Source organism: Neopsephotus bourkii, unplaced genomic scaffold (assembly GCF_033783945.1).
Source record: "Neopsephotus bourkii isolate Nb327-2 ecotype Australia unplaced genomic scaffold, CSIRO-AGI_Nbou_v1 NB_580, whole genome shotgun sequence".
NCBI classification, from domain to species: Eukaryota; Metazoa; Chordata; class Aves; order Psittaciformes; family Psittacidae; genus Neopsephotus; species Neopsephotus bourkii.
The window spans coordinates 1,943,009-1,967,486 of record NW_026901081.1 but is presented as its reverse complement, the minus strand read 5'-3'; the positions used below and the strand labels follow the sequence as shown (position 1 = coordinate 1,967,486).

Genomic DNA, 24,478 nt, shown 5'->3' with positions numbered 1-24,478 from the left:
CCACCAATCTGTTGGCATCAGGGACAAATTAATTCCACAGACACCCCCTACTCCTAAGTCTGCCTTAATAAATAACCATACCAAGAATGAGCTTGGTCTGAGCCATTAATCTTTTCTTACATCTTAAGAACAAAACAGTAGAGACATCCAAAATGCTTCCTAAAGGCCATGGGAAAACAGTCATGCCATAGATGTGGCACGTTAAGAGTCCTGAGTCCAATACAAAACTTCAACACAGAAAACCTTTTCCACGCACTGCATTCTGGTGATAGCTGGGCACACTCAGCTGAAATAATGCAACTGATTTTGACCACTAGAACACTGTTAATGTAGAATGAGAAATGGCACACTAGTACTGAAAGGAAAATAAAGCCCCCCCCAGTCTTCGATCAGCTCCAAGGACAAGCTTTGTAGACCCCCAAAAAACCTAGTCTCTAGACAAAAGGCTTGGCAAGGGAAAGCCCATGCTACCTCTGCTGGAATTCTACTACTGCAAAGAATAACCATCAATAAGGAAAATAGAAATAAGAAAGATTACCTTTGACCAATAGTTGTTACCATCTGAAGGCTGTTCAGTGGCCTATGTGATCCAGTTCTCAGTGGACTAGTGTCCATATCACAAAACCCAACACCACAAATGGTACTAACTGGCAACCTTGTTGGCAGTCTCACCAGAGAGGCCAAGAATTGAATGAGCATGGAGACTGAATCCCCTCTCATCCCTAGAAGTGGTCCCTTCAGGTCAGGGTTGAGGCACATTGGTGGGGCAGTCTGGGGGAAGCTTGCACTCCCGCTGCCTGTGCTGTACCTGTTCTGTGGATAAAAAGAGGGCTTCAGTCTCCACGGCTGTCAATCCAGGTCCTTCACACACAGGTGAACTAAATTCATACATGAGTTTGGTTTTTTCCTCTTTGTTTGTTTTAAAGAGGGATTACCTTATCCCGAGTGCAATCCTTAAGAAAACAGCCAGACAGTTCACAGCAAGGAAGAGTCAAACATCACATCTTACTCATTGATAAAACCAGAATAAAGTAACATTTGGCAGCTTCCCCCACATACCTTCTGCGTTGTCGTGTTTGTTGTCTGTGTTGAGGGCTTAGTGAAGGTTATTTTCACAGGCGACATGTGTGGTGGTAAGGAGTTGGCAATGCTCTGCATTATATTACTCATCTTGGGGCTGCCACTTACAGGCACTGTGATAGTTTTAGTGACAGGAGTCACTGCCTTCGGGACTTCTTTCAGGAGAACAGGGGAAGAACTTGAGGAATTTGTTCGCCGTCTTTTGCGGGGCTTTTCATCATCATCAGAGCAGCTGACACCTGCAAAAGAAGTACTTTATCTCAGTTATACTTTCCCCTATCTGCAACTCTGAGTGCTTTCTAAACCACTACAAATTTGCTGAGCCTTGTATGAACTTCTGAATAAGGTAAGAAGAACTAGAGTATAAATTACATCTTATGATCACAACCAACCTGTATCACACCACAGAGAGTCCTTGATACAGACCACCATAAAGCAAAGAAACAAACCCCACAACCTACTCAGTTACTGGGTTACTTCACTCAGTTTAAGAGATTTAAGGATCCTAAGAGCCTGTAGAGGGATTTCATTTTGTCTCACGAAGCTTGACTAATGAGATTACACACACAAGGGGGTTGGGATAACATCATGCACATTTGTTGTGGTTTAAGCCCAGCCGTAATTCAGAACCACAGTCTTTCTCTCACTCCCTCCCTTCCTCCCACACCCTCTCCCGGAGGGATGGGGAGGAGGATCAAAAGAATGTAACTCCTACAGGCTGAGATAAGAGCAGTCCAGTAACTAAGGTATAACACAAACCACTACTGCTACCACCAGTAATAATAATGATAAGGGAAATAACATGGGAAGAGAATACAACCACTGACCATCCACCAACCGATACCCAGCCCGACCGAGCAGTGATCTAGCCCTTCCGGGTAACTGCCCCCAGTTTATATAGGAGGCATGACGTGCTGTGGTATGGAGTACCTCTTTGGTCAGTTTGGGTCAGGTGTCCTGTCTCTGCTTCCTCCTAGCTTCCCCTCCTCCCTGGCAGAGCATGAGACTCAGAAAGTCCTGGTCAGAGTAAACATTCTGACCAGCAACTAAAAGCACTGTGTTATCAGCGCTGTTCCCAGACAAAAACACAGTGCTGCACCAGGAGAGAAATGGCTGCTACTGCTGAACACAGGACAGCATTTCAGTTTAAAACTTTGCATTACACTGTTCTTGTTGCTGATTTTGTTTACACCAACTGGACTCCTTCCGTTTATCCTTCTGTAGTCTCCTCTGTTTTCATAGAATCAGACTAGTTTTGTTGGAAAGGTCTTTAAGATCAACTAGTTCCAACCCCCTGCCATGGGCAGGGACACTGTCCACTAGGCCAGGTTGCTCAGGTCCCTGTCCTGTACCTCCAGGGATGAGGCATCCACAACCTTCTTGGGCAGCCTCCGTTAGTGTCTCACCACTCTCACGATAAAGAATGTCTTCTTTATATCTAACCTAAACCTCCCCTGTTTAAGTTTCAACCTCTGTACCTACTATGGCATGCTTATCATCATAGCAAACCACCTCCTATCACCTCAGCACGGCATCTTGAGATCCTTTATTTTACGACATACTTTAACTACAACGATCAAACCTCACTTTATCAGTTTACTTCTGCTTCGTCTGGTGCATTTTGTGCAACACACATAAAGTGGCACCAAACGGGCAATCATAGCCAACAAAAGTCTGGCCTCAAAGAACTTCTTCACAATCCTCTACTGCACACACAGAGCAAAGATCTGCACTACTCAGCTGAGCAAAGGCTAACAGCGTGATTGATGCATCTTAAACCCATGTAAAACTTTCCAAAGTAGGCAGTAAGTTCATAAATCAGTATACATTACAGAAAAATGGAGTTTATTAACCTTGAAAATCTCTTACAGCTAATGGGTGGCATTTATGTTTATCAAATTAGCCAGTGTTAAGCAAACCAGAGATAAGCCAAAAAGACACAATCCCCCCTATGCAGAACAAGGCTGAGGATCTTGTTCCATATGCCTAGGGCTTAAAGACAAAGAACACTGTCATGGCACAATGCAGCCTTGCCGGTAAGACAAGCAGACTTGGTTGGCAGTCCATCTCTTATTAGGGTCAAGAGCTAATTACAATCTCCAATTAAAATAACTGAGTATTCTGGCACTCAGAAAGTGAAGATGTAGGAATTAACATGGACAAGAAAGTGCCCTATAGTACAGCAAGTGATTTCTGGAACATGTGATTCTCTCTTCATACAAGTCCCAGCTCATTCGCAGGTGCACTTCAGACAGTTTTACCCACACAAAGATGTGGAAATCCACTTCTGTGAAAGCTGAACCAGAGAAGAAAAGCAAAGGCTTTATTTTAAGTTTGCTTTGAACTCAGAAAAATCCATTTCAGCTGGCCGTAGCTGTACAGATGAAGCATGGATCCTACAAGTGGGTTTCAAAGCTCTAATCAACACTTTACAGCCCTGAACAAGCCTAGAAATGATCTCCATCTATAAAGCAGAGATTCGGTTACATGACTTTAAACTCTATTATGAACAGTGTTTTAAGTATTACTGAGTGCACAATGCAAACTTATAGCTGTGAGGATGTTAATCACACTGAAAACGTGCTGGAATTTCAGAATTCATTTGAATCAAAACTCCATATGCAGCTAGCATGTTAGGACAGCGCTGTTTTCTTGGTGGGTCACCAAGAAATACTTCAGAGAAAGCTATTTGTACTCCTTATCCACCAAAAAAACCCAATAAAGAACAATACAAAAATAAGAAAGTAAGAGTAAACTAATAGAACATTATTTTTTGGTAAGTAGAGCTCATTTCATCTCCTGTTTTCACTGCTGGGGGTCTGCAAGGACGTTGTTTCTACGATTTCATGTTAGAAACTGCATTGGCACAAAGTTTTCCCCCAGCATTTAGCTAAAAGGTAATACAGCTCGAGTGTAACTCACACTTGACAAGCAAGGAAGCAGAGGCAGGGAGAGGTTAATGGCTCAATCAGACTGTGACTCGGATGAGGTCACGCAATAGATCAGTGGCAAAGTCATCACTATAACTCAGGCCTCCTGAGCTTGCTCTTCAGCAGGTTTGTTAAAACTAAGGTGACTGAAACACCACAGACTGAAAGACACACAGTTCCTTAAAAAAAAAGGAATAAAATGAAGCATGCAAAGTGGAGGGGGGAATGCAATCTAGGGATGGACAGAATAAAAATGAGAACGTTTCATCCCTCTACTGTGTGTCTAGACTGGTTTTACACTCATTATCATGTAATAATTCATGCATTACCATGTAATAATTCATTAGAGGGCTAAATTAAATTTTTAAGAGGTTAAGAACATTTTTCCCCTGAATCTTTAAACTAAAGCAGAGTGATTAGTGCACTAAATCAGAGGAATGAAAAATCTTCATGTAATGGGGTTTGTGGGTTGATTCAGCTCTTGAAGACAGTGGTTTGCAGGTAACATTATGCACAATGTGGCATTTCTGACTAGCTAGAAGTTTACACAGACATCCACATACTGCATAAAGATTAAGATATAATATGAAAGCAAGCATAAAAATAGCACTTATTCACTTCACTGTTAAACTTTGTCACCTGCATTTTGATATAGACACCAAATAAGAATAGAAGCAAACAGCATTATTAGTTAAGTAAAGCTACCTTTGATGAGCTGGGTGTATGTATAAGGACATATTCTGCTTTTAAAACTAGCTGATCTATTAGCCAAAGAAGGAAGGGAGAGGGGGTTAGAAAAAAAGACTGGTTGTGGATGTTATATCCTGGGTATTTCCAAGTTTAAATGCATGAAGATGGGTGTCTGATGGGATTTCGCTTGGAGTTTTCACAGTTGAAAAGGAATGCAAGCCTCACTGAGATTCACTTCCAAATAAATGACAAAACGGCCAGACACAGATAACATGAGCATGTAAATGCTTGCCAGGCTACTGTGCACAATGAAAGTGGAAAGGAGGGACCTTTTCTAACTCAAGGAAGTGACTACAGTGCATTACTTCAGCAGAAGGAAGAGGGATGTCCTCTGTGGAAGGAACCAGCTGAACCACCTTAAACACAAGTTCTGACCAAGCTGGATTAGAAATCCACTGATATACAGCAATTTCTAGGTTTAATTTTGAAACTACTTTTCATTCTTCTTGTCCTTGTCATTACTGCTCCCTGCAGCACTTTACAGCAAGTGGATTTATCCTGAACGTGATTTCTCTGAAAAGGGGAAGCAATAAATTCATCCTTTAGACTAAATGAAGGCATAAAGGCATTAAACGACTTGCCCAAGGTCAAAGTGTTTAACTCAGTCGATGCTTCAGCCACAAGACTGTCCCTTTCTTTCCCTTTTGTTAACCAGTTGCTAGTATCACTTACTTTTGACGTAAACAGTACTTCCACTTGGCAAGACGACTACATTGGAGGCTGGACTGGCGGGTCTGGGGGACTTCACTGTTGCTACACTGCCACTTGGAACAGGGGTAGATGTTGGGGTTGAAGTGGTACTTGTGTAGGAATAGCAAACCACCACTGAAGAGGAGAAAAGACACCTTCCATATAACTGAAGTGCAGAATCCCATTATTCTATCACTATTTTAACAACTGAAATGGAAGCCAAAGACTTATTGGGTCATTATCCATATCTTTGCCTCTGCAATCCTGTGGATTGCTCCCCAGTTTGACCTAAGTATGGCCATTGAATTAACGGCTTTCAAAGACAACAGAGAAATCTAACCTCCCCTCCTCCCACCCACCAGAAATCTCTGACATTCATTCTACATCTATTTGTATTAACCTGATGTTTTACTTTACAACTTATTATTTTTAATTTTACCATTAATTTGGTTTCTTGATCTTTTTGTTTTACTGTAAGTGACCATATCCAGACTGATAACTAATGGAACATAGCTAGTGTCAGTCCTCAACAGTACACCAGTTGAAGAAACCAAAATAATCCTTCAGTAATGAACTAGTTTTTGCTAATCAGCTTTTTTCAACTCTTTCTTGTAAATAACAGCACAATGATCCAGCATTTCTCATACAATCAGAATCAACCAGCTTGTTTCAAGAAGTGTTACACATTCTCCAGTTGCATGAAGCACAATTCGAGCCTATTCAGCTAAGACAGATGGAATGCTTACCAGCATTATTTAAAAGGCACAGGGAAAGCAGAAAGCAATCTTTAACTTGTTAACTTGGTATGTTTAATCTCAAGTGGGGGTAAAATAATAAAAGCAACAAAATTTTCTCCAATTTCACCAAAACCTACTTACATTTTTAAAGTGTTCTGAAACATCAAAGCACAGAATGGTTTGGGTCAGAAGAGACCTTAAACATCTTTCATAACTTACAGAACTTTAAAGCTTAAGCCATTGGTCCAAGTTTTGAGAGTTTACAGAGCTTAACAAGTTAACCAGTAAATTTCCCCCTTGTTTCCCAATTTTTTTCCTTAATTTCACTTGCTAGTGTGCTCACTAACACCAAGTATCAGATATACACTGTAGGTGCTGCAAACGCATTTAAATAAATTAATAATATCATGTTTCTAGGAATATTGTGCAATAAGAAACATTCAGATTATAATAATAATAATCTAACACTTCAAATCTAAGAGAACAATTTCTTCTGTGACATTACCTCTATATTCCCACAGACTGAAGTAGTTAGGGCTTTCTCTCACCTTCTTTGTTTCCAGTTTCTGCGGGAACTGGAAGAGATGCGTTGTGCTGAACCGCTGCATTGGCAACAGCATTAGCAGTAACAGTAAAAGCTGTTTGTGGAACAAGCCGTGGCATCAGCGGCACCAGTCGACGACCTTCTATAGACCATTCGGAAGAGCTGTTTGGTCCAGACATACTAAACAGAAATGCACATCCTTGTAAGTATATTGCAGAGCTTCCAAACTACTCAGTACTCTTATTCAAGAGGCTTTTTCAACAGTGAAAGACTAAAAGGCAGTTTCTAAAGGCACACTACAGCAATAACCATCAACTGTCTTCATTTCATGAAAGCCCTTACATTTTTCCCACCTGATGGAGAAATCCACCCACAGAAATCTTAAGAGCTGCTGCTTCTTTACCTGTTTTGTTTTGAAGAGCCCTTAAGGGGACAGAGGTGTGTGGATGTCATGCTCAAAACCCCCATATGAGATTAGCTACTATTCAGGTACAGTTGGTACACTGTCTACATATGAATGACAATACCTATGTATCCAATAGATGTGTAGGTATCTGCACATCCAATAGAAGACTACTGGAATTTTACATCTACTACTACATCACAGGGAAAAACTCAGCTTCTGATGCAAATCTTGTTTTACCTGATCAAAAGAGTTTCTCAGACTTAATAAAGTAGTTCCAAACAAAGTACTAGAACACAAAATAATTTAAATACACCCCAAGCACTTTCCTCAACAGGACCCAGCCTGCTGCTCCAGTTTTCTCTTAACCTTAGTACTTACAAACTGGAATGCTTCCAAAAACTGCTGTTCTTATCAAGATGGGAAAAGTGTTTCTGTTGATGACTTATTACACGAGTCATTTGTCAAATCAGCAAAACCAAAAGGGCAAATTATTTTTCAATGCCATTATGTTCTTCAGCAAATCAACCCTTTTTAATGTATTCATATATTCTGAAAACACAACTTGTCACGTGAACTACTGCAAGTTGCAGCAAAAGCTACCACAGATCAGTTTGTAAAATGCAGAGGATCTGCTCTGTTGTTAAATCCTGACACACTTCAGTGTTCTTCAGATACATATTCATATAGTGTAAGCAGAGCTACACCAGCTGAGGTAAAAATACATCTTTCTGATAGTAATTAAGGCTACAAGTGTTACACATAGCAAAGCTAGGAAAGTCTGTTTCCTTAATGAGTTATTTAAGTCAAATACTGTATTATCAACCATCACTTACAAAGAATTACCATAGGGAAAAATAAAGAGATGCAGCACTTCACAACTGCACCTTGTCTGGATTATAATATCACATCCACCTGAAGTTCAACACCTCAGGACAAACTTTATGCTTGTTCTGTAAAATGCTAAAAAACAGAACTACGACTTAAAAAGGAAACTTGATTCAAGACAAGAAACCGGATTTGATAACTAAATGCTTATTCTTCAATAGTTTTTTCCCCTTTCTTTAAGGAGCGTAAGAAAGCTGGTGGGTTTTGCTGGCTGCATGCTTCTAACTCTTTAAACTTGAACCCTGAAACACTAAAATGTTAAAAGTCCTTCTGCAGCACTAAAACAGTCTGCTGATTTTGGCAAGCCTTGGATCTATTGTATAACCGCTAACTCAAACTAGCCTGCTATTTGTACGATTTCCTTTTTTCTCCCCATGACACCTAATCTACAATAGTCAAAAATCAATGGCTGTAAGAGAAAAAGAAGAAAAATACAGTCACTTCCAATCCTGCTCTGTTTAAAGACAGTCCTTAATATAAGGCAGTTAAGTAACTATCAAAGATACGAAAGCACTTGCCCTCTTGCTCCTCTCCACCTTTCAAAATCATATGGAGCTTGCAAAAGCAAACGCAAGGAGGAACCAGCCCAGTGGATGCCAGCACAGCAGCTGCATCAAGCAGGAAGGGTGGACACTGATGTCACCAATTGCTGCTGCAGTTTTTCTAACTCAATCTTCAGAGTTCTATCTTTCAGTTAAGGCACGATGGATTTTCCAAAGGGTACCTTTGATATCACATAGAAAATGACCTGTAGCTTACTTGTGTGCAATGGTCGTTAGTCGTTCATCATTTACTGCCCTCCGAACTTCAGCACGATGTCTCTCTGTTGAAATACTATTAAAAACAGCAATATATTTTAGTCAAAGGGAGACAGGAACATTTATCTAAAACTTCTAGCCTGAAATTAAGCTTATGAATAATCTACTCAAGAGACGAAAGGGAATAGGCATTTACATTTAACAGATTGTCACTTAACTTTTGCTATCACAGGGAGAAAGAATGAATGTATTGTTGCTCAAAAATATTACTGAAGGATAAAAAGGACATTGCTGTTCATAGCAAACAGTGAGAATCCAACCTCCTAACGAGAGCAATAAATTTAAAGCATGTGGCAGACATATTTGCTCAGAACATACATCAGTCTTTCTTGATGACGACCTTGAAGTTCTACCTTGATGAAGCCAGCACACACTAGTGGGCTACTGGTAAGCTTTTAACACTGTATCTCACAAAGCACCAAAACAGCAAAGCTTCAACCACAGAGGCACGGTTGTTTTCCTTGTTAAAAACTCAAAGCAGAAGAGGAATTAAACCTCCACAACATGGAGAATTTCTTCCTCTGAATTAAGATTTGCTTTGTGATCCTAGTTCAGGCAATACCTTAAAAGAAAACAGGTCATTGGTTCTGATTTTAAGGAGGTCAGGGTTACCTAAGCACTTTAGAGAGTTCTCCAAGAAGATCCTTCTTCTCTTTCGTAAGGTCTCCCTGTGCACGTAAGGCACTGATGACACCTGCATATGCTTCCAGTTCTGAAGAATGAGAACAAATAGGATTTTATTTAATGCTCACAGCAAAGGGGGAAAAAAATGCTTCTGACAGTATTCTATTAATTTGCAAAATCATTAAGAGGAACATGTCTTTCAATTATTTAGTGCTTCTCAAAAGAGATTGATGATTTAGAACTCTCGCAGTCAATTACTCTGCAGCGTACAGCTTTTCTATGAAACAATTCTATCACAGAGGATTATCCAGTTTATAAACCCAACTGAATGTCAAGCTCTGAGCTGACAGTTCAACCAGAAAGCTGGAAGGAACAGACCCCATATTTGAGAGTAGCTCAGAATTCCTTAGAAGCAGAAGAGCATCTTTTAACATATATCCTTGTTAAACGTTCCACAGAAAAGCTTGACTTGAAAAAGAATTGCACTATCAAAAGAGCAACTGATTTTTCCATAATGCCTTTCCTTAATGAGTGTGGAGAACATTGGCTTTCGCCTGTTAAACAGAATCATCACAACCTTTTATGCCCATTTACTTGATATGCACAACTACTTGAATCTGTAAAGGACACAACACACTGAATTACACCTGCTCAACACAAAAGAAACAATGCGGCTACTCTTAAAATGTAGAGCTACTCTTAACTGTAGAACTATCACAAAGATTAACTCACCGACACACAACTCTCATTTAAGGTGAATTTAGAATTCCAGGTGACCTCTCTAAATGTCATGCCATGAGCGTCTCAATAAAAACCAAACAGTTAAAGGCTACTCAAATGCCTGAATTGTGTCCTCTGAAGCAGGGTGAAAACGCACCTAATGAAATAATGGAGTCTGCTGATTTGCCAAATAATGACTTGTTGCTCTAAGCACAGTGTAAGGAAACATCACTGCAACTCCTGCTTTAAACCAGAAACACAAATTCTTTTGACACTTCCATAATTGGCTTTGTCACCCCCATTTCAGTAGCCAACCCAAACTGACCCCACAACATATCCTGGTGAACCAAAATAAAAGGGATATGCTAAAACCTAACGCCTCTAATGCTCGTTGCAAAAGACTGCTGCTCATCTGAAAAGCTTTCAGTTTATGATTCCAAAGAGCTAACTTACAAATCAAATCAAGGAACTGTGCTGAAAAGAAGTCCTGCTCTCCTGTCCTGATTAAGCAGACAAAACACAAAGCAGAGTCACTTTGGTTAACCATGCAGCCTTGCACAGGGATGCGGAGTGGCCTACAGAAGCACTTACAGCTTCAGTTATAAAACATTTGCTAATTAATGCAGTGGTTATTACTAATATCAGCATTTATTTAGACAAACATGTTACAATATTTAAGATACTAATTATTTTCCTCTGTTAACAACATGAAGTAATTCTCAGATACAACTGTATCATTATTAGATTTTTGTTTCTTTCTGCATTTTTTAGAGATCCTTTACACCAGGCCTTCTGGAAGATAGTAAAGATTTCAGAACAGTTGTAAGTAGTTTCCTCACCCTTACTTAGGCCAGGTTGGATGGGGCTTTGAGCAATCTGGTCTAGTGGAAGGTGTCCCTGCCTGTGGCAGGGGGTTGGAACTGGATGAGCTCTTAAGGTCCCTTCCAACCTAAACCATTCTGTGACTGTGAGTCTATGAAGCACTCACTAAATGCTGTGCTCTCTTTCCAACAGAAAACACATCAAACGGCTTCACAAAACAGTTTTCACAAACAACTATCATTATTTCGAGTGCAATGTGCTACCATCATGCCTTTATTCAGTTCTAAACCACAGATGCTGCAGAACTATGCACACCTCAGGATGCATTTCAGCCTCACCTACACCATCGCATTTCAATCGGGATGGAGCACGATGGATGTTGGGCTGAGAGCTGGAAAAACAGAATCCTCTAAAGCAGATGAATACCGCTGAATACAACCCTTAGACAGCTATTCACTCCCATTACCCATGCTCCTTCCCCTTCCAGCCCTGCAGTTAACATGGATTTAAACTCAGAGCTTCTCTTCTCTAGCAAACACAGGGCTCCTACAGGCTCTGACCCTCTGTTACACACGCAGGGCCCCCTTGTGGGGACGCAGCTCTTGCCAGGGAAAAAAAACAGGGAAAGGAAAAAACCCAGAAAGAGGGTTTTATTATTTATTTCTTTTCCTGTCAGCCTAGGTTATGTCATTGAAGGAGGTGTAGCTGCAGCTCTGTTTGGCTCAGCTGCACCAGCAAGGTTCTGCCAGCAGCTGGGGTGGAAGTTTTCTTTCCATGCTCCCAGCCAGCAGAGCTACGTTAACAAAATTCAGCAGCACGAATACGGTCCAAATCTTTTGGCATCCTGCACTTTCTCTTAGTTTTTTGTACCTCTTAAGCCTCACTTAAGGCCAAGGGTACTCAACGGGTGTGCAGCTTAGCTGGAATGCTGTGTGCAACATCGCTGTTTCAACTGAATTCAACTCCCACATTCCCAAGAAATTAAATAAACAGGGAAAAGACATCCTCAACTCTCAGAGGATAAAGGGGATGGCTTCACCATGTACAAGAGCCTTGGCACAGTTAGAAGCACAACACATCGTCTTTAAATGCCCAAGTAAAAGGAGAACGAGAAAAGCTGTGACAGGCACAGGAAGTTAGAGGGAGTCTCAACCTTCTTCCTGACATCATCTCCTACATTATGTTCCTCAGAACAAAGTCTGACAAGAAACCTAAGCGGTTTTTCTTCTCTTCTCGTAATATGCATCATTTAAGTGGCAAAAAAACCTTTAACTAATTAAATTCATCTTTAAGAACACAGAAATGACTGCACAAGACCAGATCAATGGTCAAACAAAGGATTGTCTCCTGTGGTAGCCCAAAATGGATGTGTGAGGAAAGGACAAACATTGCTATTACCTGCCAAAATACAAAAGCATGTCTCACACATTTACAAGGACAGAGCACCAAAAAGCCTCCCAGTATATATCTCTATCAGGCAGGGGTCTCAGCTACTGAACAATGCAAAAAGCTCCTGTTCTTACGGCAGTTGAGAATACATTGATTTCACACTTCCCTGATAATCTGTGTAACTGCAGATCACAAACCATCACATTCATTTTCTACCTTTATTACTCAAACTCAGCTCTGCAGTGCAGGTTAAACCACGGTTCCATGAGGGTTTTTTGGTACAAAAAGGTGCCTAACACAGAACTGAAAATCAGACGTGGACCCTCCTTTCACAGAGTACCTCGTGCATGTTAACGGTCATAAAGACCACAGCAATGCACCATCGAGGCAGAGATGGCCTAGGACATCCATGAGAAACTCGCCCTAACCAACACAATTCTGCTCTATTCATTTTGCTCTGGCGGAGAGCATCTGCCAAACATCATTTGAAGCCAGGGCTGTCAAATCAATGACACACGCAGAATGCAGGAAATGACTTGTAAGTTGCCTGTAGACACATTAAAGTATTCCATGGAAGCAGCAGGCAGGCAAATCTTAAAAGGGCAAACATACAGACCCACAAACTGCATCTTACTGTACCCAGTTTGCGAAGGATCCTCTTGCATTCATCTCTGCTGAGATCCAGTAGAGTTGGCCACACCACTGGCATCTTGCCCTCCTGTTTGTGCTCCCAGAGAGCTCAGCCTCGCTGGAAAAAGGCATATAAATACAGTAAGAGCGAGTCTGTCACGTATTGATTTCGCAAACCGATTGATGCAAACTCTCCTGAGCCTGCTCACAACTCCACCGGCACATTCCCTCTCATTCCCACACTCCTGCCTTTGTAATGGCACGCTTTGCCATGCAGGAATCCGGCGCTTTCACAAGGGCACGGACTTCCTATATTCTCTAGCTCAGCTGCATCACCCGAGGCTTTTTACCGAGTTTCCCACCTCCTCAAGCCCTTTTTCACGCCGAAACGCTCTCCGAATTGATGCTCCAGTCTCCTCCCTCTCTTTATGCACAGAGCACCTATTATAAGAACTCTTCCACAGCTAACCGCACGCTCCCCCTTCCCCCCGGGGGACGCATTTAGCACCAACCCATTATATGACAGAACGGCAAAAAAAACCACCGTGAAAATTCGCTTTCCAACACTAACCCCCCTCCCCAGAAACCAACCCCAAACCAAAACACGGGAACACCCCCTCGCCCCATCGCATCGCGGCGACATCCCGGGGGTGGCGGGGGAAGAAGCCGCATCTCCCCGTCGCAACGAGGATAATAAAGGGAGAAAGAGGAGCCGGAGGCGAGCCGGCTGGGGCAGGGAACGGCACAGCGGGGAGGGGGGGTGGGCACCGGGAACAAAAGCCCCGGCGCCAGCGCGGGGTTAGACGGAGGGAGGATCATCTCTGTACGAGGAGATAGACGGCGCCTGGGGGCTCCCCGCCCGCCCTTCCCCGGTGCCCCCCCATGGCCCTTGGCAGCGGCACTGGATCCCCACCGCGCTCGGAAGCCAGGAAGGAACGAGCGGCCGGGCGGGCGGCGGCCGCGGAGGGGCAGCGCCAGCGGCCTGCAGGCGGGGGCCGGGGCGCGGGCCCGGGAGGGGGGCGGCGGGTCCCCGCCGTCGGGGGAAGCGGAGCTGCCCCTCTCCGCTGCCGGGGAGCACCCCCGGGGCACGGCGAGGAGGGGCTGCCGGGGAGCTGGACCCACCTGCCCGGCCGTGCCCAGCACATCGAACGGCTCCTCGGCGGCACAACCCCTCCTCCCCTCCCGGTGCCGCGCTCCGGTTTGTTTAGTGGCGGCGGCGGCAGCGCGTCCCCGGGCCAAGATGGCGGCGGGGCGCAGGGCGCATGCGCGAGAGCCGCGGAGCACGCCGGGAATTGTAGTCCCAGCGCTGCCCGCGAGCGAGGAGATGGATGAAGCGATTTGGCAAGATGGCGCGGGGAGGGCGCGGAGCGCAGGCGCAGGGGCGAGGAGCATGCTGGGAGTTGTAGTCATGGAGAGGACGTGAACGGTGTCCCGCCATAACTCCACCGGGTACGGGCGCCGGGAGTGGACAAACGCCCTCCAGCGCATTCCGCTTTGGTGTGCTCTAATGGAATCGCACACACCCCTAAACTGAAGGAATTAAGGGCTTGGCGCCGCTTCTTGCGAAGGAATGTGCGGGGTTGACATCAGCCCTGACGTCATTGGGCTGTTTCCAGCTTCACGGGTTAAGAGCCGCCGTGGTTACGTGCGGGCTGTTGTCAAACACGGTGCGTGCACACAATATGGTTGTAAAACACGCCCTAAAGCCGCGCTCGCACCCGCTCCGGGCTGGGGTCCTTACCGCTGTGATCCTGTCATCATCCTGCTTAAGCTACCGAAAGCCCTGGGCCTGGCGGCTCCTTTGTGTCTAACTGCGGTTATAACTTTTTACCGGCAGAGTTTCCGAGATAAGCAGTGAATTGCATCTCTCTTAAAGTGCTTAGATCAGATTAGAAACAGAAATCACAGCATTTCTGGGCTGCGATGATGAGAAGCAATGGGACTGATAGGACAAGGGAGGATGAGTTTAAACTGAAATGGGCAGAAGCTCTTCCCTGTGAGGGTGCTGAGGCGCTGGCACAGGGTGCCCAGAGAAGCTGTGGCTGCCCCATCCCTGGCAGTGCTCAAGGCCAGGTTGGACACAGGGGCTTGGAGCAAGCTGCTCCAGTGGAAGGGGTCCCTGCCCATGGCAGGGGTTGGAATTGGATGAGCTTGAAGGTCCCTTAAATGGGGTGGGGCATCCATACTGCTTGATACAGCAAGCTTGTTCTCTACAAGTGCTAAATGAATATGTAAATTAATATCATATGCTATATAATAATATAATAGAGAATCATAGAATAGTTTGGGTTGGAAAGGACCTTAAGATCATCCAGTTCCAACCCCTGCCATGGGCAGGGACACCTCACACTAAACCATGGCACCCAAGGCTCTGTCCAACCTGGCCTTGAACACTGCCAGGGACAGAGCATTCACAGCTTCCCTGGGCAACCCATTCCAGTCATCACCACCCTCACAGGAAAGAACTTCTGCCTTGTATCCAACCTGAACTTCCCCTGTTTCACTTTGAACCCATCACCCCTTGTCCTATCGTTCCAGTCCCTAATGAAGAGTCCCTCCCCAGCATCCCTATAGGCCCCCTTCAGACATTGGAAGCTGCTCTGAGGTCTCCACACAGCTTCTCTTCTCCAGGCTGAACAGCCCCAACTTTTTCAGCCTATCTTCAATATAGTATAATATAATGTAATGTAATGTAATATAATGTAATGTAATATAATGTAATAATGCTAGTACAAACCTTGATCTCATTACACAAAGTTGGGGAAAGGTCTTCTTGTTTTATATCGTTCAAGCCATCTTTGATTCCTTTCTTTGTTAAGCCTGTTGAGACTGAGAGTCCTCTTGCATACCTTCTGATTCTGCAAAGCAAACAGACACCATGGGGGCGGAGAGTTCGATGAAGAGGAGGGAAAGGCTCCTCCTTATTCCACTCTCTCTCAGAAAACCCTGTTATAGTTTGCTTTCATAACACCAGAACCAGCTGGACACTGGCTGAGGTGAAGCCAAGGCGGATGGAGGGGGTGCATGAAATCACAACACCTATTCCCAGATCTGTGAGTGCTGCTATTTCCACCCAGATATAGATAGAAATATTCCTTCAATGCGATCACTGATGGACACATTCTCACTTGCAGTTTCCCATTGTTCTTCACAGCGGTGTATATAACTCAAGCACTTGAAAACAATGATGCTTCGGGAGAACTACAACAATTTTCCTTCCTATTTGAATGCCTTCCTAAACAAGAACCAGCTGAAGGCAAATAGCATCATCTCTGCATTGTATTACTTCATATATGTGCTGAGCTTTGCACAAACCTGAGGATGATGGAGACCAGGTTAGGACTACAAGCTGAAATCTTCCTTTGCAGATCAGAGACTCCACTGCAAACCCATCTCAAATGTGTCTGTTGGATTGCTCTGATCAATAGGCACAGGCAGGACAGACCCTGCTGCTCACCAGAATAAAATAGCATTGTTGAGGTTTATTCATCAGTTATAACTGATGCTCCAGCAGAGCATTGGTTTTATTGCCTCTGATGGGCTTAACAGCTGGCCCTTGTATTTGTAGAATAAATCATTTCACAAGCAAGAAAATACCAAACCCTCTATTATTAAGCAAATTTATCCTGTAAGGTGTAGATTTTAGCTGAGTGTTTCCACTCGGTTTGTTTATTAATGCACCCTGTTCTCATACACGCTCCCCAGTGAAATCTCTGCTAACAACACAGCTCAGAGAGAGCACAAATACATTATCTCAGCCTGCTCAGAGCCATATTCATTAAACTTCATTACATCAATTTGGTCTCTTTTCTTTGGATCTTTAATGTTTTAGTCCAAACGTGGATGGAATTCACCAACAGGATCAAAAGTTATTATGGGCAGAGTGGACTGACCCACATACATACATATGTATGTACTCAAGGAAATAGTATACGCTTCATTTCCTTCAGCATGCAGAACAGAAGAGAGATGTAAAAACCAAGCCAGTTATGTATGAAGTGTCTGAAGCTGTGATTGCTCTGATTCTAAAGATGATTTACATGAATACTTCTTGGTTTTATTAAAAAGAAGACCTAGGGCTGGGAATATGCATTAAATCCAGAAAGTCCAAACGCTGAATTCTGCTTGTAGTTATGGCAGCAACATCACAATTTATCTCAGACTAACCTACAATCAATTCTCCATTACCCATAAATATGGGAGGGCTGGGATACCGTGGGCAAAGGAAAAAACCCACCCAAAACACATAAATAATCAGTTCTATAAAGCTTAAGTAACCTGAAGCAAGGCCAGAGCTCTGCAGTAGTCGATCAACTTGGATGGATCCCTTGCAGAGGAGCAGATGCTGAGATTTGGATTTAGATTTAGATTCAGATTTGGATTTAGATTTAGATTTAGATTTGGATTTGGATTTAGATTTAGATTTAAATTTAGATTTGGATTTGGATTTAGATTTAGACTGAGATGAGCTCTTAGGCAGAAGCTCTTCCCTATGAGGGTGCTGAGGCTGTTGTGCCCTATGAGGGTGCCCAGGGAAGCTGTGGCTGCCCCATTCCTGGCATTGTTCAAGGCCAGGTTGGACACAGGGGCTTGGAGCAACCTGCTCTAGTAAAAGGTGTCCCTGAGTCAAGGCCCTCCGTGCCATAAAAATCACTGCTCTGTTTGATGTACAGCACTAACAAGTCCCAGGGGAAGCATTGATCTTTCCATAAGACTAAATTAAGGTTATCTGGACTCAGAATGACTTCACGCAGCTAGCTTGGATCATCTAACTTAATCAAGGGAGGTCACCTGAAGGAGCCTGAGACTTAACAGCATTTATTTATGTGTGAGGAACAAAATGTCAAGAGTGTTCCAATTATAGGCTAAAAAACCATGAAAATAAAGCAAATACGGTTTGGGCTTATTTCTTTAATACAGAAATACAGCTGAATTTCCCACATATTCTCAGTAAATTTATATAAAATGAAGGAATTCAGTGTGGATAAAGGAAGAAAACGCAGAATATGCAAATGCCAGCACTTTTTCTAGCCTTAGTTTCCTATTAGGTGCTAATCACTTTCTTAGCTCTCATTACCTGCATCTTCAGTCTCTGAGTCATCATTTAATGAGGTCCAAAATTACAGAGCACTTTCTGACCGTTCACAAAGTAAACCAAGAGACAAACTTACCAAGGGCTGCAGTGTTTCATGGTCTTTCCTAAGGAGGCAGTGCTCAACAGTGTGAAAATCCCATGGGGTCAAAGGAGTTTGTAATAATCCATTTTCTCTGGCGGTCGAGGGGAGCTAAGAAGTCAAATAATTAAAACTGAAATCACTGATTTTCTGTGCTTTGGTCATATTAGGCTAATACTTTAGATGCAAATACGTTAACAGCAGCTCACCATTAGCATTCCTGTCACAGCCAGCAGAGATGAAACTGGGACTCATCAGGACACAAAGTACTCTTCATCTGATGGTGACTTGGGGAGCAATACTACATGGAGTTGTATCACCTCTCCAGGCCTCCATTTTCCACTTGTATAAAGCATTTAAAACCTAATAATGGTGATATACAAAAGCCAAACATTGTTATAATAACAGCATACTGCTCGGTATTCTTCTTAAGGATCATAGAATCCCAGGTTGGACGGGACCTCAAGGATCATCTGGTTTTTAGGCAAAGCATGACTTAGACTGGATGGCCCAGCACCCTGTCCAGGCCAATCTTAACAGTGTCCAACATTGGGGAGTCCAAAATTTGCTCAAACACATGCCGTTAAGCAAAATTTCTTCCTCCTTCCAGTAAAGAAATGCAGTGACCATCAAGCACTCCCGCTCTCCTTTATGTTATCTACAGCCTGGCATCCTCAGATCCCTCATCAGCTTAAATAATAGGATTCTCATCAATTACAGACACTGCTCTGATTAATTAAACTCCCTGGCCACTAACAGAATAATGTGTGTCTCACCACGCTTCCTTCTATCCCCAAAGACAACGGAAGGAGGAAGACAATGAGCTCGGAAGCATGAGATGGCCCAAGGGAGGAGCAGGGAGGTGATTTGTATGCAGCCCAGGTCACCAGGATAAAGCTTGCGCCTCTCAGCTCTTCAGGAGCTCATAGGAAATGAGCACAGCAGCCTTGCTGTGGGTTATTAACTGCGTCTCCACTCACATTGCTACAACCTAATTGATACAGGCTCTGACATAATCCTTCCTTTTCAGAGCAGCCTTTCCCAGGTAGAACAGAGGTGCATCACGGAGGTACTATGCACATGGGAACAGTGCGCAGCTACTCCTTGTCTACTGTAATCGGTGAATTTCCAGCATCCAAGAGTCCTATTTCTAAAGGAAAATGGGAAAATCAAGGAAAAAAAAAACACATTACTTGGCTCAGTCTATCAGCAATTCAGGAAAGAAGCAAGAAACCCACTATACTTTTATAGCCAGATGAATGCAGCGTTATAGGTGATTTAAAACTGGAAGGAATTTAAAGATGATTTAAAGTGTTTTCTGTCCTGCATATGAGAGAAATAGCCTCAGTTCTAACAGAAGTTAAAGAAATTATTTGTCTTTTTCATGGTTTCTGATTTAAAGGCCTAACCAATGGGGTTTCCACTTAGAATCATAGAATAGTTAGGGTTGTAAAGGACCTTAAGATCATCAAGTTCCAGCCCCCCTGCCATGGGCAGGGACACCTCGCTCTAAACCATATCACCTCACTTAAGAGGTTATTCAGTCACTCAGTACGTTTTCCTTACATAAGCAACTCTATTTTAATCTCATTCCACTGCCCTCAGACCGCTCCTAAACTCACTCTCCCTCCTTAAACACTTTCCAATCCCGTTTTTAATCCTGGCTAACGTAAGAGCAGAACCCTCAGCAATGTTCCAGTGCCAGTGGCTTGCCAAAGGAGCCTTCTACACACAGCCTTGTCAGATACAGGCACTGTCACCTACATGTATTTAAATCCAAAGCTATTTCAACTGCTTTCACTGCAGACAGGTTTGTGTTGCAAGTCAACAGGAGTTTTCCCTTATGACAAGTAATACACATTATATTCAACATACAGTTATTTTACAAATTATAAGAGCTTCACTCCTCAAAGTACCTAAAATCAGCAAGGCTCAAATCCATTGCTTCACTGCACCGAGGCAATAACTTGATTAAATAACCTCAAATAATGACAAAAACCCCTTCACTGTGTCGTTTTATGCCATGTCAAAAGGTGAATTAAAGCTGGTACCCTGTGCAACACAGGGAGGCTGATGCAAACCTCCATCCTCATTGCAGTGTGGTGCATTGGTGAAGAACGAGTAAACTTGCTGGGAAGAAAGCACAGCCGCTTCTCAGAATAGAAAGGGTGGGAATAAGGCAAAGTATTACAGTTATCACTCCACTGTACGACTTGTGTGCTTATCTGTGCTCACATACATGTATAAAAACCCACTTAATTCCAGCACACTTCTGCAATTCAAAAAACACATCCCAGATTAGCATTTAGTAGAATTTAGCCATGCTGGGATGTGATTTGTGTTCTGTTTTAGGGATGCTTGTGTGCTCTCCCTCGAGTAGCGCTTTTAACTTGTCAACAGACCATGTATTACTTTTCAGTTCACATCAACTCATCAGTGAATGACTTGCTCCTGATTTTGACTAAATATTTTTAGGTTAGATGTGCTGTAAGTGCTGGGGAAGCAAGTGAGTCTATCAACTGTTAAGGATGTATTTGATTACTCTCCAGAGACGGGATAACAAAGGCAGCTCCAAAGATAACAGGACAATAGAATCACAAAACCAGAATGGTTTGTGTTGGAAAGGACCTTAAAGCGCATCCAGCTCCAACCCCTGACACAGGCAGGGACCCCTTCCACTGGAGCAACTTGCTCCAAGCCCCTGTGTCCAACCTGACCTTGAACACTGCCAGGGATGGGGCAGCCACAGCTTCTCTGGGCACCTTGTGCCAGTGCCTCAGCACCCTCACAGGGAAGAGCTTCTGCCTAAGAGCTCATCTCGAACAGGTTCAAGCCATTCCCCTTAGCCTATCCCTACATCCCTTGTCCCAAGCCCCTCTCCAGGTTTCCTGCAGCCCCTTTAGGCACTGGAGCTGCTCTAAGGTCTCCCCTTCAGGAGCCTTCTCTTCTCCAGGCTGACCCAGCCCAGCTCTCTCAGCCTGGCTCCAGAGCAGAGCTGCTCCAGCCCTTGCAGCAGCTCCATGGCCTCCTCTGGCCTCTCTCCAACAGCTCCACGTCCCTCTTGTGCTGCTGCCCCAGAGCTGAATCAGGGCTGCAGGGGGGGTCTCCCCTTCACACAGCAGAGGGGCAGGATCCCCTCTCTGAGCTGCTGCTCCTCACGCTCTGCGGGTGCAGCCCAGCACACGGGGGGGTTCTGGGCTCAAGTGCTCACTGAAGCCGGGTCATGGGGAGCTTCTCCTCACCCAGAACCCCAAGTCCATCTCCTCAGGCTGCTCCATCCGCTTTCCCCCAGCCTGGGGTTGTGCTGGGATTGCCCTGACCCAGGGGCAGGACCTTGCTCGTGTTAAACTCCATGAGGTTCACACAGTCCCACCTCTCCAGCCTGGTCAGGTCCCTGTGGATCCCATCCCTTCCCTCCACTGTCAATGAAGAGTTAGTTCTGCAGAACTGTAGGCAAACCCTGGATAGAAGCATCTTGTTTTTCATGCCGTCATTGTGAACTTCAGCATGTCTGGATACACATTTACTAAAACACCTCCACAGGATTAACCTCATGTCTGTTGAGCTCTTACACACAGGTTAAGCCAACAAAACAGGGCTGTATGACTTGCAAGAAAATGCAATAGTGGTAAGAGTCATGAAAGCATTTCAGACTTCAAATATTCTCTTGCAAATACATTTTTAATAGCAGGAAACCTGCAGGCCTACACAATCATACTTTAACAGTACAATCAAGCCCCACTGACTTCCACCCTGGGAGAGACGTGCAGCTCAATTCCAGATGTACACTAAAGAAGTCATTTTGCAACTGCTATTATGTAATAGGGGATCCTGGATTTAAGAGACAGCTGACCTTAAGAGATAGTGAGGGGTGAAAAGGCAATTAAAAATCCATGTGAACAGGCAAAATTCCTTAAATTTATCCAGAGAATACAGATTATATGTACAACGTTACTAACACAATATGCAATCCCCATTCAATGTCAACAGGCAAAGACACACTTGGAAATACGCTGTCAGCAATACTTTAGTCTTGAGTATTACTTATGACACAAAATCACCAGCATACAGATTCTATATGTGCACTTGAAAGGCTATTCTGCAGGGAAAAATAAGGGGTTTGGCAACTTCTGTACTGTCCAATAGAAGCTAATGATTTCCAACTAAGTAGTAAACTAATTTTCTTTATAGGTAATGGGCTTTTAGTAACATTGTTGAAAAGAATTAAGCTCATTTTCTTTCCTTTATATAGCAATCACTTGAAAATTGTCTCCTCATAAGAATCATCATCCAGCAGACTTCAGGATGCTTTAATTTCATTAGTAAAGTTCATATACAGATATATACACATTTAGAAGATAAGAACCTTAAACACATTTGTAGAGAAGGGGTTTTAGCACACACGTGCTTTTGTTTGGCAATGAATTTGGAGGAGAAAAGGCCCTTCAATCTTGGGCAGAAGACACTCTCAGTTTTCATATTATTTAAGGCTAAAGAAGTAGTTTTTGCTACTGAAACAGGTTTTAAAAGTCCCATAACATTACAGAGCCATGCTTCTGAACTATTACTGCAATTTAAAATGCTCCTGCTCTCTTTCTTGAGTGTGAACATCTATGCATCTGTGCAGCAAATCACATGGCATTTACCTGAACTAAATGTAACCTAAAGGTAAATGAGTGTATTTAAAAAGGAGTTAGTTTCTGATTAAGTCCCTTACACAGTTCACTGTGTATGAACACTGGTGATTCCCCAGTAAAGTGAAAGCAGGCAGGTGCACCAAAACTTACCTTTAGCATTGGCTTAAATGACTGCTTAAAACTACTGATAAGGAATTAACTGAGCTCCATGCCCAAGTTAGAATACTGGCAAATAATTAACACCAAATAATGTTATGGGAATTATTGCAATGAAATGTATTTTGAGACTCCTTGTTTGAAAGGCACTTGACAGCAATGCTTTCTCCTATAAAAGACAGCTTTTGTTATACACATACAAAACAGCTTACAGGTCTTGAAGCCATGCAAAAGGAAACAAGTAACTTTTTTGGTTTATTTCCCCTTATGCACTTTTTTAAACAACAAAGACTTCGGCTACTTCCCATGTTTACATTCCGCTTCCCAAAGCCCAACAAATCTCCATGTCAGGATGCTTTTTTATGTGATTTTGAAAATCTATAAAGATGTATCACAGCTGAATTCCCACACTGCAGCACTACCACACCTGAAACCATTATCATTTACTATCAGCATTTACAGATTTTATAGCTTCTTCACCTACTTTTGCACAATCTTATCTAGTTGAAGATGTCCCTGCTCATTGCAGGGGGTTGGAACTGTAGGAGATTTAAGGCCCCTTCCAACCCAAACCATTCTGATTCCATGATTCCTCAAACAACTAGCAAAAGGTAATTGGTGAATGACTCTTTTTCCTCTTCCAACCATCCAGTTTTCCATCTCCTGTTTCTTTTTCCTAAGCTTGCTTTCACCTCTGACACACCTGACAAAGCCATCACATCAGGCATACTCCCTGTTTGATTACTTTATTGCTTAACATATCCCTTGTTCGTAGAATAGTTAGTATTGGAAAGGACCTTAAGATCACCAAGTTACGACCCCCTGCCATGGGCAGGGACACCTCACACTAAACCATGGCACCCAAGCCCTGTCCAGCCTGGCCTTGAACACTGCCAGGGATGGAGCATTCACAGCTTCCCTGGGCAACCCATTCCAGTGCCTCAGCACCCTCACAGTAAAGAACTTCTTCCTTATCTCCAATCTAAATTACCCCTGTTTCAGTTTGAACCCATCACCCCTTGTCCTATCACTCCAGTCCCTGATGAAGAGTCCCTCCCCAGCATCCTTGTAGCCCCCTTCGGACACCGGAAACTGCTAAGAGGTCTCCATGCAGCTTCTCTTCTTTACCCATCCAGGCTTCAGAGTAACACCTTCCTAAAAAGCAGGACATAAGAAAACATACATCAGAAAACCAGAATACGTTGTATTCCACATCCCAACTCCATTTTTAAGGTAAATACACCCAAGGCCGCTCATTCACTTCTCCCTACCACTGAGGGACCCGAGCCCGAAGCTCCGTTAGGGGGCGCGCATGCGCACCGCTCATCCGGGCGCCGCCGTCGCAGCGCGGCGCATGGGCACTGCCCGGCGGGTCGCCGGTCGCGGTGCACTGTGGGAAGGAGGCGGCCCTTGTCCCGGCGGAGGGTGGCGGTGAATCCTCCCGGCCGCTCACAGCAGTGTAGAGCCGCTTCTTCCCCCACCCCGG

At 43.6% G+C, this 24,478-nt stretch overlaps 1 protein-coding gene and 1 long non-coding RNA gene across 13 annotated transcripts in view; both read right to left on the bottom strand.

Moving 5' to 3' along the window:
- EMSY (EMSY transcriptional repressor, BRCA2 interacting) overlaps positions 1–14,172 on the bottom strand; it is a 42,242-nt gene extending 28,070 nt beyond the window's left edge. For 3 of the 12 annotated variants that reach the window (XM_061351385.1, XM_061351383.1, XM_061351388.1), the window contains exons 1-6: positions 13,035–13,601; positions 9,453–9,552; positions 8,782–8,856; positions 6,736–6,911; positions 5,433–5,585; positions 1,060–1,319 (exon numbers count right to left, since the gene is read on the bottom strand). In XM_061351385.1, coding sequence (XP_061207369.1) covers positions 1,060–1,319; positions 5,433–5,585; positions 6,736–6,911; positions 8,782–8,856; positions 9,453–9,552; positions 13,035–13,104 — 834 coding nt within the window. In that variant the 5' untranslated portion in view covers positions 13,105–13,601. Of the gene's footprint in view, positions 1–1,059; positions 1,320–5,432; positions 5,586–6,735; positions 6,912–7,970; positions 8,034–8,781; positions 8,857–9,452; positions 9,553–13,029; positions 13,679–14,147 lie in introns of those variants that run through there. The other 9 variants (XM_061351387.1, XM_061351390.1, XM_061351382.1 and 6 more) reach the window with 8 other exon arrangements.
- A 7,689-nt stretch (positions 14,173–21,861) lies between these two features.
- Positions 21,862–24,478, bottom strand: part of LOC133211231 (uncharacterized) — a 74,222-nt gene continuing 71,605 nt past the window's right edge. The window contains exon 2 of the long non-coding RNA XR_009725151.1: positions 21,862–23,789. This is a non-coding gene — a long non-coding RNA (uncharacterized LOC133211231). The remainder of the gene's footprint in view (positions 23,790–24,478) is intronic.